Source organism: Alligator mississippiensis, chromosome 9 (genome assembly GCF_030867095.1).
Source record: "Alligator mississippiensis isolate rAllMis1 chromosome 9, rAllMis1, whole genome shotgun sequence".
In the NCBI taxonomy this organism is placed as follows: Eukaryota; Metazoa; Chordata; order Crocodylia; family Alligatoridae; genus Alligator; species Alligator mississippiensis.
This window is the reverse complement of record NC_081832.1, coordinates 28,595,222-28,611,691: the sequence shown is the minus strand read 5'-3', so window position 1 is coordinate 28,611,691 and position 16,470 is coordinate 28,595,222. Positions and strand designations below refer to the sequence as shown.

Here is a 16,470-nt window from a genome sequence, read left to right as displayed (position 1 = left end):
GGAGCAGAACAGCCCTAGCCAGCACTCAGCTTCCCCTCACCTCCAGCAACTACTCCTCCTTCCACTGCTGCCACTGCTGTACTTCTCCAGGAGGCGAAGGGGAGGGGGGTTACTTCAGCCCAGAGCATGGAGCTCTAGCTTCAGCTACAGCTCCCTTCTTCTGCCTGTCCAGCATGATGAGCAGTTCCTGTGGGTGGAGTGGGTGGAAAGCAGCTGGAGCAGATGCCAGATCTGCATGCTCTGAGGAGAAGCTGTTAGGCTAAAGTTACACCCCCCCACCATCCCACACGACCTGGAGCAGTGCAGCAGTGGCAGGAGGGGGAGGGCGAGAAGGAGGGGGAGGTGGGAGGAGGAGTAGCCGCTGAAGGCGAGGGGAAGCTGAGTGCTGACTGGGCTTGGCAGGGCTGTTCTTCTCTTTTCACCTCCAGCTGTGGCTCTTGGTTCTGCTCCACCATACAGTGCTGCTGGAAGCAGGGGGAGCTTCAGCCTGGTGGCTTCTGCCCAGTGCCTGGAGCTCTGGCTCCAGCTCTGCCTGCCTGGCGCGATTAAAAGAGCTGGAGCCAGAGCTCTGTGAGCTCGGCAGAAGCTGCGGGGCTAAAGCTTCCAACCACCCCCTAAGAGATGCATGACGGCAACAACAGCTGGAGGTTAGGGAGGCAGGAGAACCCCACTGGCCCTGGCCAGCTCACACCCTGGCCAGGACAGGGTTGCAGTGGGGACTGCTGGGCTCTGGACCCACCGGCAGCTCTGAGCTGGCTCAGGCAGCCTGATGCTCAGCCAGCTACAGCCCATGCCCCCCAGCCCAAGCTAAAGGCCCCAATGGGCTGGCCCCTCTGTGTCCGCCTTCAGCAGTGCCTATGGGTCAGCCCAGCTCAGCCCTACAGCCCCAGCCCCACAGCTGCAGGTGAGGCAGGTGGATGGCAGTGGGCTCTGGCCATGCCCCTGCCCCCGCTGCTGGAGTGGGGAGGGGGGCTAATGATTGATGGGCTGCTACACCCTTTGCCTGAGGGGACCATTCTGGCTGGCATCTGGCCATACCCCCCCCCCCCCCAGCTAGAGAGAAGAGGGGTGGAGCCAGCTCAGCCCAGGGCTGAAAAGCATGCTGGGATGCTGGGGGACTCTGGTTTAACTTAAACCAGGAAGGGGTCTGGGACAGAAGTTGCATAAACTGGTTTGACACAAATCATTTAAGTCTATTACATTCATAGATTGTAAGGGGCTGGAAGGGACCTCAGAAGATCATTGGGTCCAGCCCCCTGCACCAAGCAGGGAAGACAGCTGGGGTCAGGTGACCCCAGCGAGGTGATGGTCCAGTCTCCTCTTGAAGATTTCCAGGGTAGGTGATTGCACCACTTCTGGAAGAAGTTTATTCCACAGTCTGGGCACCCTGACTGTGAAGTTTTTCATAGTGTTAAGCCTGAAATGGTCTTCCAGGAGTTTGTGCTTATTATTCCTGGTTTTCCCCAGGGGTGCCGTGATGAACAGTTGTTTGCCAAGCCCTTGATGTATTCCCCTGATGTAGCAGTAAGCAGCTGCCAAGTCCCTTCTCAGCCTTCTCTTTTTTAGGTTGAAGAGGCCCAAATCCCTCAGCCTTTCCTTGTATGGATTGCCTTGCAAGTCTCTGATCATATGGGTGGCTCTTCCCTGGACTCTTTCACGCTCAACCAGCTTTACCTTAAATCAGTTTCAGGCTTTTTGAAACTGGTTTATGTGCACTCAGTGTCTGTTCTGTTACAGGTTTAAACCAGTTTCCGACCATGTAAACCGATTTATGTGCAACTTCTGGCCCTAGCCTTAGAGTCAATGTGGGCAGCATAACTATGGTACCTGTTAGATGTTCATTTATTTGTGTATGTTTTATTTCAGAGCTCATGGGTATCTGGACTTTCTTCTGAATTTGGGGGGGGGGGGGGCTTTGTGTAGAAGTGGGGAGTTCTATTGATGTAGGGGCCTTGTTTCTGATCTCACTGGGACTAGGATAGTTCCATTAATTTCAGTGGAGTCACTCCTAATTTAATTGAGACTAAAAATCAGACCCTTAATATTTTAAAAAGAAAGAAAGAAAAACACTCGTCCAAGTTTAGAGATATATAGCACTCTGCAGCTAGGGACAGATATCCAACAAGCCTGAGCTAACCTGCAAAGATTGATTTGCAGGTTAGTCTAACCTGGCTAGGCTGAACTAGTTTGAAACTGGACAGACATTCTCTCTGGACTGAAGAAATTCAGGCACATGACTGCAGTGGCTTAAGCTAGAAGCTAGGGGGTGCTAAAGCAGCCCTTCCTTCCCTTCTGCAGGGAGCTGAGCTGAGGGGGGCATGGCCAGGCCCAGACAGGACATTCTCGTTAGGGAGGAAGGTCTGCCTGCACGGTCACAGGCTTTTCCCTGCTGGCTTCTCAAGGGGCGGGAGTGTTGCCAGCCCCCAGCCCCGGACTAGCACTCTGAGGCAAGTGGGGATGTGTGCAGTGTTTGTATCTGTTGATGATACAGAGCTTTTCAGTCTTCCTCCCTGCTTCGTCATACTGTCTGCAGCAAACTGACAGACGAGCAAGCCAGCAGGGGTGGGGCGGGGGGTGGGGAGGGTTATAACTGTCTTTATCACGCGATTAGGAAAACAATAGCCTCTCTCCACATTATTTCAAACTTTTTAAACAGCTCACTGGCTGACTTGTTGATTAGCTCCAAAAGCCCTAAGCAGTGACTGTTCTGTCTGTTTGCCCCAGTGAAACTGGAGAGAGATACCCACACAGGCACCTGTTGACATTAGCTTCCATACCACATGCTGGCTACAGTCCCTGCTGTGTCAGAGAGGAGGAAGGGATCTCTGCTTAAGCAGCGAGTGGTAAGATGGGGGAGAGGGGGGCACAGGTAAGCCAGCAGACCCTGCTGTGCCTATAAGCTCTACGCCAAAGTCCTGCTGTGGCGTAGAGAGCCCTGTCCAGCCTAGAGCATGGCGGGATGCTGGGGGACTCTTATTTAACTTAAACCAACAAGGGGTCTGGGACAGACATTGCATAAACCGGTTTGACCCAAATCAGTTAATTCTGATACTACATTCAACCAGGTTTATCTTACACCAGTTTCATTAATTTTGAAACTGGTTTAGTGTGCACTGAACGTCTGTTCTATTACAGGTTTAAACCAATTTCTGATCAGTTAAGCCAGTTTATGTGTAATGTGTGTCCCTAGCCTGCATCTTAATCTGTATCTTTGGCATGAAATATTTCTTAACCACAATGGCAACCATTTTGTCTCTGTTATAGTTTCTTTATTCAGAAGTAAAAAACCAAAGAAGGTAAGAATCAGTTCAGCCCACTGATTTATTAAATAGTTTTTTTCAAAGTATGACTAAAATGAAATAATTCCAAAAGAGCAGAAGAATGATTAAGACAACAGCACAAGACTAAATTTCTTTCAAATTAAAGAGGACTAAAAGAAAATTGTATCCTCTACTCAGCATGCCCAAATCATTAAAAATGAGCCAGATCAATTTTTATTGGAGATGGAATATGATGAATGTATGCTCTCAGATCTGGAAATGGATTTGAATACTGACATGCATGAGGAGTTACACAAAAGTGAAAAGGATGAAAACCACTATAACAATAGGGAAATATTTAAATGTTTGTTTCTGCTGTAAATCAATGTAGACTGATGGGACTGATTGTTTTGAGGAGCATTCTGTAGTAAAATGAGAATAGAGAGAGAAAGAGAGCACTCATTTCTTATCTACTGTACCTGGCTAATGCATAAGTGGCAAACATCTAAATGAAAAAAAAAAATCTCCTGATGGGGAAAATATCCTGACACACTTTTAATAAATTTTTTTGCATCCTTATAGCCTGGAGGAAGAAAAAAAAAATCAAACTAGTAGTGAGGAAGTTCTGAAGTTTCCACTGCATTTTGAGGGTTGATTTTCAGCCTGACTGCTCAGGTTGGCAATCAGTGGCACAGTAATTTGGAGGACAGGATTCATTACAGTTGTTACGAAGGAGTGAGGGGAATGTGTGCGTGTGAGGGAGAAATGATAAGATGTAATAAAACAAATTTGTTTTAACAAATAAAATGATCCAAAAGCCTTTGCTATTTTGATTTTGCTCCAATGGAAGACGTTTTAAAACTATGAACTTCTAGGTGAGCTCCATTTTCTTTTAGTTTCCTAAGAGAAACAGGTCTTAACCTAGATCTGTAAAGTGTTTGGTTTCAATGGGGGGACAAGTGAGCAGCATGTGTGCATGAAAATATACTAGAGATGGATGTGTACTGTTTATATATTTATTTATAGCATGGTAGGGATACTGTCACTTTGGAAAGAGTGTTATTTTTCTGTTTCTGAAATATATATTTCTGTTGTGGGAATAACTGATTTATTTCAATGGTAGAAACAATTATTTCACCAGTAAGAACATGTTATATGCACTCAATACTGCTTGATAAAGGCCTTTGTTGTTTGACTAATCTTCAGTATCTGAATCTGTGGATTCAAGGAATCCATAGCTTTTGCTTGTCTTGATGTATCACCAAGAACACCTGCACTGCTGATTTAGATCAGTGCAAGGCTCTGATCCATTGAAGGTACCAGCAGCAGAGGCTGTTAGGGTGAAATTCTGTTCTTTCCTGGTTGTCTTAAGTGGCCATCCATTGCGTATGAAGTAGGCCATGGAGACAACTCCATGGCCTACTTCGTATGCAAATGCTCAGAGGAATTCTGTTCCCGGACACCTAGCCCTACACTCATGGGGATGACCCTGAATGACTACATACACATAAAACTGAGCTTGTACAGTAGCAGCTAGAGCACATCTGCATGCCCCTTATGAAGGCAGCATCAATCTTAAATGCCCCAAAATGGAGTCAGCCAAAAACCACGACTTAGACTCAGAAATTGGGAAGGCCTGAGAGAAAGCACACACTCCTGTCTTTTCCACCTAGTAGCTAAGTACATAAAACACTCACCTGAAAAGCCAGAGGGTCTAGATTTCTGGTTCCTTTAACCCAGAAGTGTTTGAACCTAGCTCACTGTGACATTTAAGCCCCATGCTCGAATCACTATACCATAAAGCTATGTAGACAGCCACATCTGGTATTCAGATGACTGTGAAGGGAATAGAATTCCACCCTTATTACCCAGGTGGACCACCATTAAATTAATCGATTTCTATGCTAGCATGAAGAACTGTTAGTTGATCCCTTTACCTGAATGAACCTGAAATCAGGTATTGAGTCTCTGAATTCTACAAATGCCACAAAATTTAGACAACTGGGCTAAGTGCAGACAGTCAAAAAGCCTATATCTGATTTGATACAGTCTTTGTAGGTTAGTCTAAGACATAGAGATTAAACTGAGAAACACCTAGACAACTATTCACTTTTCAGGAAATGCAGTCACATACCTGCAGTGGCTCAGGCCAGAAGCTGGGGGGAGGGGCGCTAGAGCATAGCTCTCTGGCATGTAGCCAGCATGGGCTGTGTGTTCACTTCCTCTTCCTGCTGCCCCTAAGGTCTCTGGGATTTGCAGTCCAGACTCACAGCAGCAAAACTCTGCAGCATTGTTCATCACTTGCTCTTCCTGCTTTCAGATATGTATGGATTTGTAGTCCACAGTCACAGCCAGCAGTAAGCTTTTATCAGGGCAGGGCAGTCTGGACTTGAGGGAAGGGAAATTTAACCTCCCACCATGGTCCCAGACCCTAGCTGGGGCTTGCTTGTGGGGGGTGGCAGTCCCTGCCTCTTACCCCCTGCCAGCCCTTCTCTGCTAAAGCAGACAGTGCAGCCCAGCCCATGGCTGGAAAGCATGCTGGGATGCTGGGTGACTGTGATAGAGTTTGAACCAGGAAGGGGTCTGGGGCAGAAGTTTCATAAACTAGTTTGACCCAAATCAGTTAAGCCTGATACTACCTTCAACCAGGTTTATCTTAAACCAGTTTCAGCCATCATGAAACTGGTTTATGTGTGTTGAACTTCTGTTCTGTTACAGATTTAACACTCTGATGACTTAAATAGGTTTATGTGTAACTTTTGCCCCTAGCCCTAGAGACCCAGTTTCTAGAGAACAGTCTGGCTTTTTGGGGTACCTGGCTCCTTGCTGCCAGTGCAAAGTAGGTGAGAAATGGCTATCATTTGGCACTTTATGCCCACTCTGCACAGGTGTAAATGGTGTCACATAGTGCACGACAGCAGGCATTCAAACTGGATTGATTCTCACTGGTTCTCATTGGTATAAATCCGGAGTTAAAGAGAGCAGACTTTGTCTTCAGCATTCTGAGAGCTGACTTCAGTCATGCTGTGAATGGGTCCTATTCTACTAGGACAGATCCTGCTGTTAGTTGCACTAGTGCAAGTTAGTCGTGAATGGTGCGTGCCCCCAGCAGCTGTGGGGCACAGCGGCGGTGGCACGAGCCCAGCGCTGGTGAGCTGAGAGCTCCCGCATATGCCGCTGGCAGTGTTGGCAGCAGGGAGGGGGGGAGGGTGGCGAGTTCTGACCATAGGTCAGCAACCACCCACGGGCACCGTTGGCAGTGGCCAGGGGCGATTGTGGAGCAGGGTGGTGAGCAGCGGCTGCCCTCAGGCACCACCAACAGTGTTGGTGGTGCCTTTTTGCAGGAGGTACGTCGCCACGTGCACCCCCTATGCATCACCCCTGAAGTTAGTGTTACTAACCCAGATGTACACTTGTGGGATGGAAATTGGAATATGGTCCAGTGACTTCAGTGAGGTTTTCTGTGTTAAACCTAAGGTCGTCCTGCAGTTAGTAGCAGTCAGACATGGCCAGACCTGGGAGCTGTTAGTTCTGTGGCTGTGGCAATGTACACAGAGCAGAAGAAGGTGTGTGGGCGACACTATCTCATGTGAGTGAAAATTTAGGGAAAATTTTGCACTGTGCTTTGTTGTTTCTAAACGATTGAGGAATTCACTTCAACAAACTCTGGATCTCTGAACAATGGTTGTTCTGGTGATAGCAGTGAAAGTAGCTCTCAGCAGCCCAGGGCAGTGAGTCTCAAACATCTACAAGCTGCTCCAGCCTTTGGGAAAATGAAGCCAGTTACAGTTGCATGTAAATCGAATTAATGAATAGTCCCAGCACTTTTCTTAAAATCTCACTAAAATAAGTAGTCCCTCAGTGCAGATTGCATGGAACTCCCTAATATTATTTCCTTTGTTTCCTTTTTTTCCTATGTTTTGATGCTCAGAGAAACAGTGAACATTGTTGGTTTTTAAGATGGCAAGGATTTGTGGGATCTCTTTTATTGGACAAACTGTATAGCTGGAAGAGCTTGTTGGACAAGTTTTTGGGCAACAAGTGCCCTTCCTCAGGTTGTACTTGATGCCAGAAAGCTTGTCCAACAGCTGTTCCAACTATAAATATGGTCCAATAAAAGAGATTGCAATGAAGCCTTGCCTCTTGGACACTTCTTGGACCATCATGGCTACAACAACACTGCAACCTTACTATGACATTTAAAATATCTTAATTGGCACCATAGAAGCAAATTAGGTATTTTTCACCTGTGGATTATTATTTCAGGCTCTCCAAGTTCAGGCAGATGTCATTACATGTATTTGATTTGGGTATAGTTTCAAGGTTTACTTTGCAACCATAAAATCTAGAAACGAAAATTATTTCTTTAAAATGCCATCTGGAGGGCAGTTGAAGATGTCTGCATATACCCCTTCATATCCCTTGTGAATTGTTTCTCTTGAAGGTATAACAACACTCATTTAGGAAGTTGTTGCAGGAAATACTTATATGTAGTGATTTCCAGAGATGTTTAAATGATTCAGAAGGGAGAAAACTATCCCTAGGCTGAGGCAACTCAGAAACATGCACTAAAATTCTCAAAGTAGGGTTTGAGTGGAACTGCAGAATTCCATAGGTGCTGGCACTTAACACAGGGTGAGTCTCACTGAAAGAGATCTCATTACCTGGGCAATCAATAGTCTGTAGCTGTGCTACTGTTCTCACACTTGTGCAAATTGAAACAAACACTGTTTTAAATGTTATGTAAATGAGCATAGTCTTCAGCTCAATAGAAGACTGCATTTCCTCTGAGAAATGTTTGGCACTTGTCCAGTGATTTTCATCTGCAGGACTTGCTTTACAAGAGGTTTGAGATCCCTAGTTTATAAATAAGGAAACTGAGGCACAAAATTGAAAAGTGACTTGTCTGAGGTTGCATAGCTGGCACATGGCAGTATTACAAACCGAACCTAGCTCTCCAAATTCCAAGTCCGATGCTCAGCCCAATGAAAAAATCACCTCTGATAAAGTCTCTTCTCATGTGTATTAAGAATTGCCAAGCTTATAGTCTGCACCCTCTGAGAGAGGCCCACTGTTGCTTTCCGTTGATTAAATATTCTCTTCCAGGTTTGATGCTTGTCCTACAGAGTTTTTTTCTGTCTGCCTATTAATGGTCCATTGTAGCAGGAGGAGGATGGAATATTTGGGCAACATGGCTGCTTGGCAGCCCTCATATTTGGGAAACGTAACTCCTTTTAATTTGAATCATACTAAAAGCAGAGAGATATGAAGCTGAGTGCTTTACAAATGTTCATAATGGTACCAATTAAATAGTAAAAGGCCAGCTTCTGAGAAGTGCTGAATACCCACAACTCCGATGGAAATCATTAGGAGCAGGAGGATCTTATTGCCTGCTATGACTGACCTCATTGGGCATGGCCATAGTTAGTCTGGGAAACACTCAGCCATGCCCATGGTTTCTGTATTCCAGGGGTGGGCAACTATTTCTGGCAGAGGGCTGCTTACTGAGTTTTAGAAATCTGTTAAGGGCTGCATGGGTAGTCCCACCCCTTGACAGGTGTCCCGCCCCCGGTCATCATCTTGGGTCCAGACGTTCTGTCCTCTAACCCCCGACCCTTGCCATCAGAAGTCCCTCCCCTTGCCCCCAGAAACACTCTTTTCAGCAAGGGGTTTTGCCATCTCAGAACCAGAAAAATACCAAATTACATTCTAAAAAGCAAACATCTACAACATTCATTAATTTAATTTTTTTCCCTAATTTACATGTATTTGTATAGTGTATATAGAGGTGATTGCACAATAGCTTAAAATGAAGTCTTACTCTTGTACATTGTAGGGGGGCAGGGGGCATAGAGGGTGGGTATAGATGTGTGGGAGCCTGTGGCTATGTGAGGGAGAGTGTGGGTGTGTCTATGGAGGGGTGGATAGGTGTGGAGGGGTGGGTGTGGGGTTAGGGAGCATGTGGGTATGTGTGAATATGTGTGGGGTGGGTGGGTGGGTATGGGGTTTGTGGGGGGAGGGTGGCTGAGGTATGTGATGGGGTGTGGGTGTGGGGGTCTGCATGTATGGCAGTGTGGGGGGGTGCATGTGTATGGTGGGGTATGCTTGTGGGACTTGTCCTATGAACGAACACACACACACACACACACACATACACACACACACACTCACTCACTCACTCACTCACTCTCTCTCCCTCTCTCCATTCCTCATTGCACACACATTCTGTGCCTGTCACTACACACACATACACACTGTGCCTCCCTCACTACACACACACACACACTCTCTCTCTCTCTCTCTCTCTCTCTCTCTCTCTCTCTATGCTGGGTCCTACTGCCCCTGGCTCTCATCAGCTTTGACAGGCAGTCAGGAGGAGATTAATATTAATCTTCTCAACTTTTTAGGTGCTCTGCTGGCCAGATAGAATGGCCTGGTAGACCAAATGCAGCTTGTGGGTCGTATTTTGCCTGCCCCTGCTGTACTCCAACATTAGGCCTAAAGTCCTTCCCATGTTTGCAGGGGGATTACCTTTTAGCTGTGAGGAATCTGTTTCAGTTGGACTTAATATTAGTTAACAGTTGTCACACAATCTAGTGAAATCTGGCTTCTTTTAATTGGTTTGTTCTCCTATCCCAGAGGATAATTTGGCAATTAGAAAGTGTTTCTCCGTTCTGAAACTGAGCTGTGGTATGACTTCACTACTCCCATTGGCTTTATGAACTCCATGGACTTTAATGGCTAAATCTTGTGAGAACCTAAAGTGTAATTAATAGTCTGTGGTGAGAATGAAAACCTTCATCTGGCTTTGTGTATATTCGTTTTTTATTGTTTTTATGTGAGCCATTCACTAGGCTTTTGCCAATCTGTTAATGCACAAGTGGTATTGTTTTCATGTCGGGGAGCAGAAGAAACACACAAGGGGTGGACAATCTCCAGTTCATCAGCTGGCTTGTAAGGGCAATAGGGCACTATCTTCTTCTCATTAAATATGCGACGTAGTTTACACCTGGTACCTCTGTCCCTATCTCAGAAGTGTTTTATGGCATATTCCATTTTATTGCTACAATTAATTTGTGAACTTATCTTCAAGAACTGCCCTAGCTATATACTTTGAGCCAGAAACAATTTTGGAGGGTTTTTTCCCCCCATTCTCATTCTGAGAATATAAAACTCCCATTCTATGTAATTAACAGTAAGAGTTTTCTGGCTCTCCACAGAGGTTTTGAAGTCTAACAACTGGATTAGTTGTCTGAAAATGGCTGGAAAGGAGGAAGGGAGGAGACATGTAAATTATGTTTGATTTGAGAGTTTCCAAACTCTATAGGAAAAAGGCTTTCTGTAGTTGTGGGATCTGATTTTTCACTGGATTGTACTGGTGTGAAAGTGAAGTAGCACAGAGGTGAGTCAGTTTCAGAGCTGTTTCAACAGAAAAGGACAGATAAGTTCTTCATGCCATCAAGAGCTTTTCTTACTCTAGGATAATTGAGGTTTCTTCCAGCCAAATAGGCTGAGAGAACATAGGCCTATGTTCCACGGGCTTCTTCCATGTTTCATGAAGACACTCTTCCATGTGCTGGCTACTTTGTCCCATCACCAGTCCCATTGCCCCTTGGTTAGTTTCTTTAGAAGCCCAGAAGTAAACACAGAGATGCGTGGTAACATTTTTGTTTAGGACCCATTTGTTAATCTCCCTCTATTCTGTAGGGTTCTCCCATTACAATCAGGATTTTAAATCAGGATCTTACCACAGCTCTCTTCATTACACAGAAGAGTAGGTAAAGGTTGCACACATTCATTCAGACAGGGATCAGTATGGTTAAATAACTGTTCAAACTGGGTTCAAGAGAGAGTAGCACTTCCTTCATTGCATGCTCTGCACTAGGAAGCGTTGGGGGTATAAATTGTGTGGCTGGGCCTGTGCAGAGCTAGAGGATGAGCCTAGAGGGAATGATCCTCTTCCAGTCATTGTCCTTGGGGAAGCCAGTAAAGATTAATTTATTTATCATATTGACCAAATTAACTGTATTTTATAGTGATGGAGCTCTGCAGTAAATGTAAACAGGAAAGGTACAGCAGCGTGGTACCAGCAGGAATTACTGCTGAGTTCCTTACCCCCACTGTGAGTCTTCAAATCTACAAGGTTCCCTGGTCTGTTTGGAGCTGAGTAGGCTGAACTCTTTGTTTCCTGAGCAGAGCAGAGGAAAGCCTTTGTCACAGTGGAGCAGCTTGAAAAATGTGTGTGTAACTGTGTAGCTTGCTGTTCCCTGCAAGGGCCTTTCCTGCCTAGGGATGAGAGGGTCAAGTGTCTTTAATTAAGGTCTGGAGTAGGCCCAGCTGGCCTTTTAGCTCCTGTTTGTTAATTTGTTTAAGCAAACCTAGCCTGCCCTGTGATTTGCATGGCATGTCATATCTTCCAACTTAAAGAACCTGTGAATACTGTTCTCTTGCAAACTTTCGGAGACTGAATACTCCATAAAAACTCCCTTAAACAGCTGTTCTTACAGTTGTATTTCTAGCAGTTGTTTGTTCCTGGCTTTATATTTTACATGGAAGTCTTCATTAGTGAGGCACCGATACATTGGTCCGATATTGGAACAGCATTGATATAAAGAAAACAGATCGTATCAGAAATCACCCTGATGTGGCCCATAATTTGGCTGATAAATGCTCTCCTGGTCAAGTGGTGAGAGCAGTGACAGGAGCCGCCGGACCAGCGGCTTCCAGACCAGCGGCGTGCAGTGGTGGGACACCCCCCCCCAGACAGGTGGCTGCTCTATCCTGCTCCTGCCCCACCCTGACTGGGCAGCACTTGCCCCAGCCCCAGCCCTGCTCCTCCCTCACCACAGGGGGCCTTGATCTGCCTGCCCCCCCCCCCCCACTTTGTACCCCACCAGGCTTACTAGCTGCACACAGCTCTTCAAGCTGCTGGGCTGGTATGGAAATTAGATCTGTATCAGCTGATATGCCTCTTTAAACATTGTCTATCGGTATCAGCCTCAAAAATCTCTGTTGCTGCACCTCTAGTCTTCATTCATGCCATGTATATTTTCTGTGTTGCTTTCCCCTTCATTGTGGGCTACAGTTTGTCAGTGATAAAATGTATTATTCCCTTTATATCACCCACCTTTTTCTGGATTGCTTCCTACATAGTGCTTATGATCTCCCAGTCTACAAAATGGAGTCTAGTGTGACAACAAAAGTAACTGATTATGATGTTGCAAGTAATTCAAACAGCCCCAAAAGTGCAAGGAATTTACTTCAATAATGAACATATAATACAGTGGTTTAGTGTACATGCTCCTGAGTAGCAGGTCCTTGCAACTTACATTCCACTAAAGAAACTCACCTTTAACTCAAGTAGCAGAGTCCTGTAATATTGCCACTCAGGAGACTGAGTGTGTTCCTTGCTAGTGATAAGTGTCTGTACATGTGTGGTCTTGTAATGCAGGGGTCACCAGGGAAAATGCAAGAATCAAATAGAGCCCTTGAATACTCTTCCATTCATAATCCTTGTATCAGCATGCCTCATTGATGCAGTTTTGCTAAAAAAAGGAATATGGAGAAGTTGATTGGGAAACAGTGACTGTGACCCACCCCTCTCGGAAGCTAGCAGTGATAGTGAAAAAGGATAAAAAAACAAAAGGGCCTTGTAGTTTGGTGGGGTTACAACAGACTCTTACATTGGTTAAAATTTGCTTCAGGGGGTATATTTATGGTTTTGAATGGTTTGTTTTATATGGTGATGATTGGAATGGGTAATTAATGATTTTGCTGAAAAATTAACACAGCAATTTTGGTAGGCTTGGAGGTAGCTTGTTGGACCAGGGAATTTATAAGAGGCAAGGACTTTTTCTGATGTCTTTTATTGGACCAGTTCGGTATAGATGGACAAGCTGTTGGAGAAACTTGTGGACATCAAAGCCACATCCAGTTGAGTGAGGGTGTACAGTATGTTGTGTCCTAGACATGTCTGCAGTGCCACATACCACACATTCAGCTGCTCTCCGCGCTGCAAGGTAGCATGCAGGGTTGGGGGGTTGACCCCAGGAGAACCCAGGGTCAAAAAAAAAAACCGTAAAAAAAAAAAAGGGGGGGGGGCAGCGCATGCAGGGGCGTCGCACATTGCCCAAAACTGTAGCCTAGCTGGCCAGAGCCATGCTTTGGCTGCTGGCCAGGCTCTGAGTGGCAGGATTGTTGCTGCTGCAGCCCCAGGAGGCACCCAAGAGGCTCCCAGAATCCTAGGTAAGGCTGCTGGAGCCAGGCCAGTGTTTGCACAAGCCTCCCCTACCCCACCTGGGGTAATCTGCTGCACATTAGTTAGGGTGCGTTGCACAGGCATTCCCTAGGGACAAGTAACTGTGGCACAAGGTATGCCACTGCTGCTTGTCCACAGGGAAACAAATGTTCACACTCATGTGGATGCAGCCCAAGTGGAGGTAACATGTGACCTGAAGAAGGGCACTAGATGCCTGTAAGCTTGTCCAGCTGCTTTTCCAGACGCACAGTTTGTCCAATAAAACAAATCACAAAATCCTTGCCTCTCACAGTAGTTTTATTATGTTAATGTATCTCTTTATACTAGTATTGTTTGTACAATCTGCAGCTGGACTAGCAGCTCCACATTAAGGGTAGAACTGTCCTTTCATTACATTATAAATACAGTTTTTATCCTTTTATTTTCCTTCCTACAAAACCAAACCATTCTGCCTTGAATTTTCTTGTGTTCCCTTTCTGGAGGACATTTTATGAGAGTTGGGGGGGAGGGGGGTAACTGAACAGCGCAAGGTAAGAGATTTGGAAAAGTGAGTACTTCTCTGTACATTTTAATATTATAGGCTAATCTTGATTCCTTTGGAGTGCTTATTTTGGGTGATTCTCAGGTAGCTGAATGTGTAACCTGTTATGAGCCTCAGACACCTCTGATTATTAAAACTGAGTAAACAGTTATTATAAACTGCTAACTGTTTTGTTCCTGAGACTGTGCTTCTCTTATATTGAAGGGTAAAAAAATATGTGGGATCCAAAATGGTCCTCAGTGGCAGAGGAAGGCAACACATTCTGTCTTTCATTTGCCATTGTTTCTTTCTGCCTTTGCAGTTTGATGGGGAGAACATGTATGTGGGAATGAATGACAATAACCAGGAATTCCTATCAGCAAATCAGGTAAGTGTCACTTTACTTATTTGGGCTGTGCCTAAGTGGAGGCCTAAGTGATTTAAGAGCACAAATACTGTTGACTTCCAGTTAGCTTATGCTTCTAAATAATGTAGATGCTTTCAAAAGGTTCTAACACAAGATCAGATTTACATATACATCACACTCTTGATGTCAATGTGCTAACATGAGTACAACAAAGGACAGACTGAGCCAGGTTATGATAAAATGGAAATATTGTGAGTGGGGGCTGAAGGGGAGGGGGGGTGAATGGAAAGTAGGTAAACAAAAAGTGTATTTCTGAGCCCGTTTCACCTTAAAGATTTGATGGTCTTTTCCATTCAGCAAATGCTTGTTACAGAGATTAAGAATAGGACTATATTGTGTGTTAGCTCAGATATCATAGTTACTCTTCTATATGCACCTGGATATTTTTTGAAAATAAATATATGGACTTGTAGCAGTTGGTGGGAGAAAATGGAATTTAGCATTTTCTATTTTTAAATTATTAATCCCCTAATAAGCCAATAGAGGAGCTCATAAAATCATAGAATCATAAAAAAAATTAGGGTTGGAAGTGACCTCGAGGCTAGGGACAGGCATTACACATAAACCAGGTTAACTGATCAGAAACTAGTTTAAACCTGTAACAAAACAGATGTTCAGTACACATAAACCAGTTTGAAAATAGCTGAAACTGATTTGGGATAAACCTGGTTGAATATAGTATCAGACTTAACTGATTCGGGTCAAACCAGTTTATGCAATGTCCCCTTCCTGGTTTAACTTAAACCAGAGTCCCCCAACATCCTGGATCCTTTCAAGCCCTGAACTGCACCGTTTACTCCAGCTCAGGGCTGCCCCCCCCCCCCCCCCGCCCCCAGCTGGAGCTCTGGCAGAGATTGAAGGCACAGCAGCATCTGCCTGTCTTCCTCCTGCCCACCTCCCACCCAACCACTCCTTGGTCAAGCAGGAATTCCCCTCCTCCCCTCTCCCACAGCACAGACCATAGCCTGAACGTGGTATGCTAGCTAATGATGAGAGGTACCTGAGTAAGGCAGACAGGACAGTCTCTGCTTAGGACTTTTTGGAGCTAATCAACAGGTCAGCTAGTAATGTCCTTCCATTCCTTCCTTGGAAAAAGTTATTTAAGAAGTGCTTGAACTAATGAGAGTGACTTTTGTTTTCTTCACGAGATGCTAAATGCTGTGTTATCAACTCCCTGTTGGCTCCCTCGCTGGTCAGGAGCAGTGAGGGGGGCATGGAATCCCTCTCTAATCAGAGCATCCTGCCAGAGCCTGGCCATACCCCTCCTCAGTTTAGCACTATGGAAGGGAAGGGAGGGCTTCCCTAGCACCCCCCCCCCGCCATCCCATCTTCTAGCCTGACCCACTGCAGGCATGTGCCTGCATTTCTTCAGTCCAGAGGGAATGTCTATGCTGTTGCAAACCAGTTCAGCCTAGCCAGGTTAGACTAAGCTGCAAAGATTGAATCAATTCAGGCTCAGGCTTTTTGAACATCTGTCCCTAGTCCAGGAGGTCATCTAATCCAACCCCATGCTGCAAGTAGGACAGTCCCCAGCTAAATCATCCCAGCTAAGGCTTTGTCTAGCCAGGTCTTAGGGAGTCCACAACCTCTCTGAGTAACCTGTTCCAGTGTTTAACTAACCACCTAGTAAGAAAAAATGTCCTAATGGCTAACCTAAACTTCCCTTTGTTGCAACTTGAGACCATTGCTCCTTGTTCTATCATCTGTCACTACTGAGAACAGTCTAGCTCCATCTTCTTGAGCCAGCAGTGCGACACTGTAGCCAGCAGGGCTAACAATACCCTGGCATGCATCAATCGATGCATCTCCAGCAAAACCAACAAAGTGATTCTCCCACTCTACTCGGCATTGGTGACACCACAGCTGGAATACTGCATCCAGTTCTGGGTGCCACTCTTTAACAGGGATGTAGTAAAGCTTGGGAAAGTCAGGAGAAGGGCCACCTGTATGATCAGATACTTGCATGGCAAGCCATATGAAGAAAGGCTGAGGGATCTGGGGCTCT

At 45.5% G+C, this 16,470-nt stretch overlaps 1 protein-coding gene across 4 annotated transcripts in view; it reads left to right on the top strand.

The window, feature by feature from the left end:
• Positions 1–16,470, top strand: part of TOX2 (TOX high mobility group box family member 2) — a 397,444-nt gene that overhangs the window by 129,152 nt on the left and 251,822 nt on the right. For 3 of the 4 annotated variants that reach the window (XM_059733261.1, XM_019490298.2, XM_006258112.3), the window contains exon 2: positions 14,361–14,426. The exons of the other annotated variant lie outside the window; for it this stretch is intronic. In XM_059733261.1, the coding sequence (XP_059589244.1) occupies positions 14,361–14,426 (66 nt within the window). The remainder of the gene's footprint in view (positions 1–14,360; positions 14,427–16,470) is intronic. 4 annotated transcript variants of the gene reach the window in all.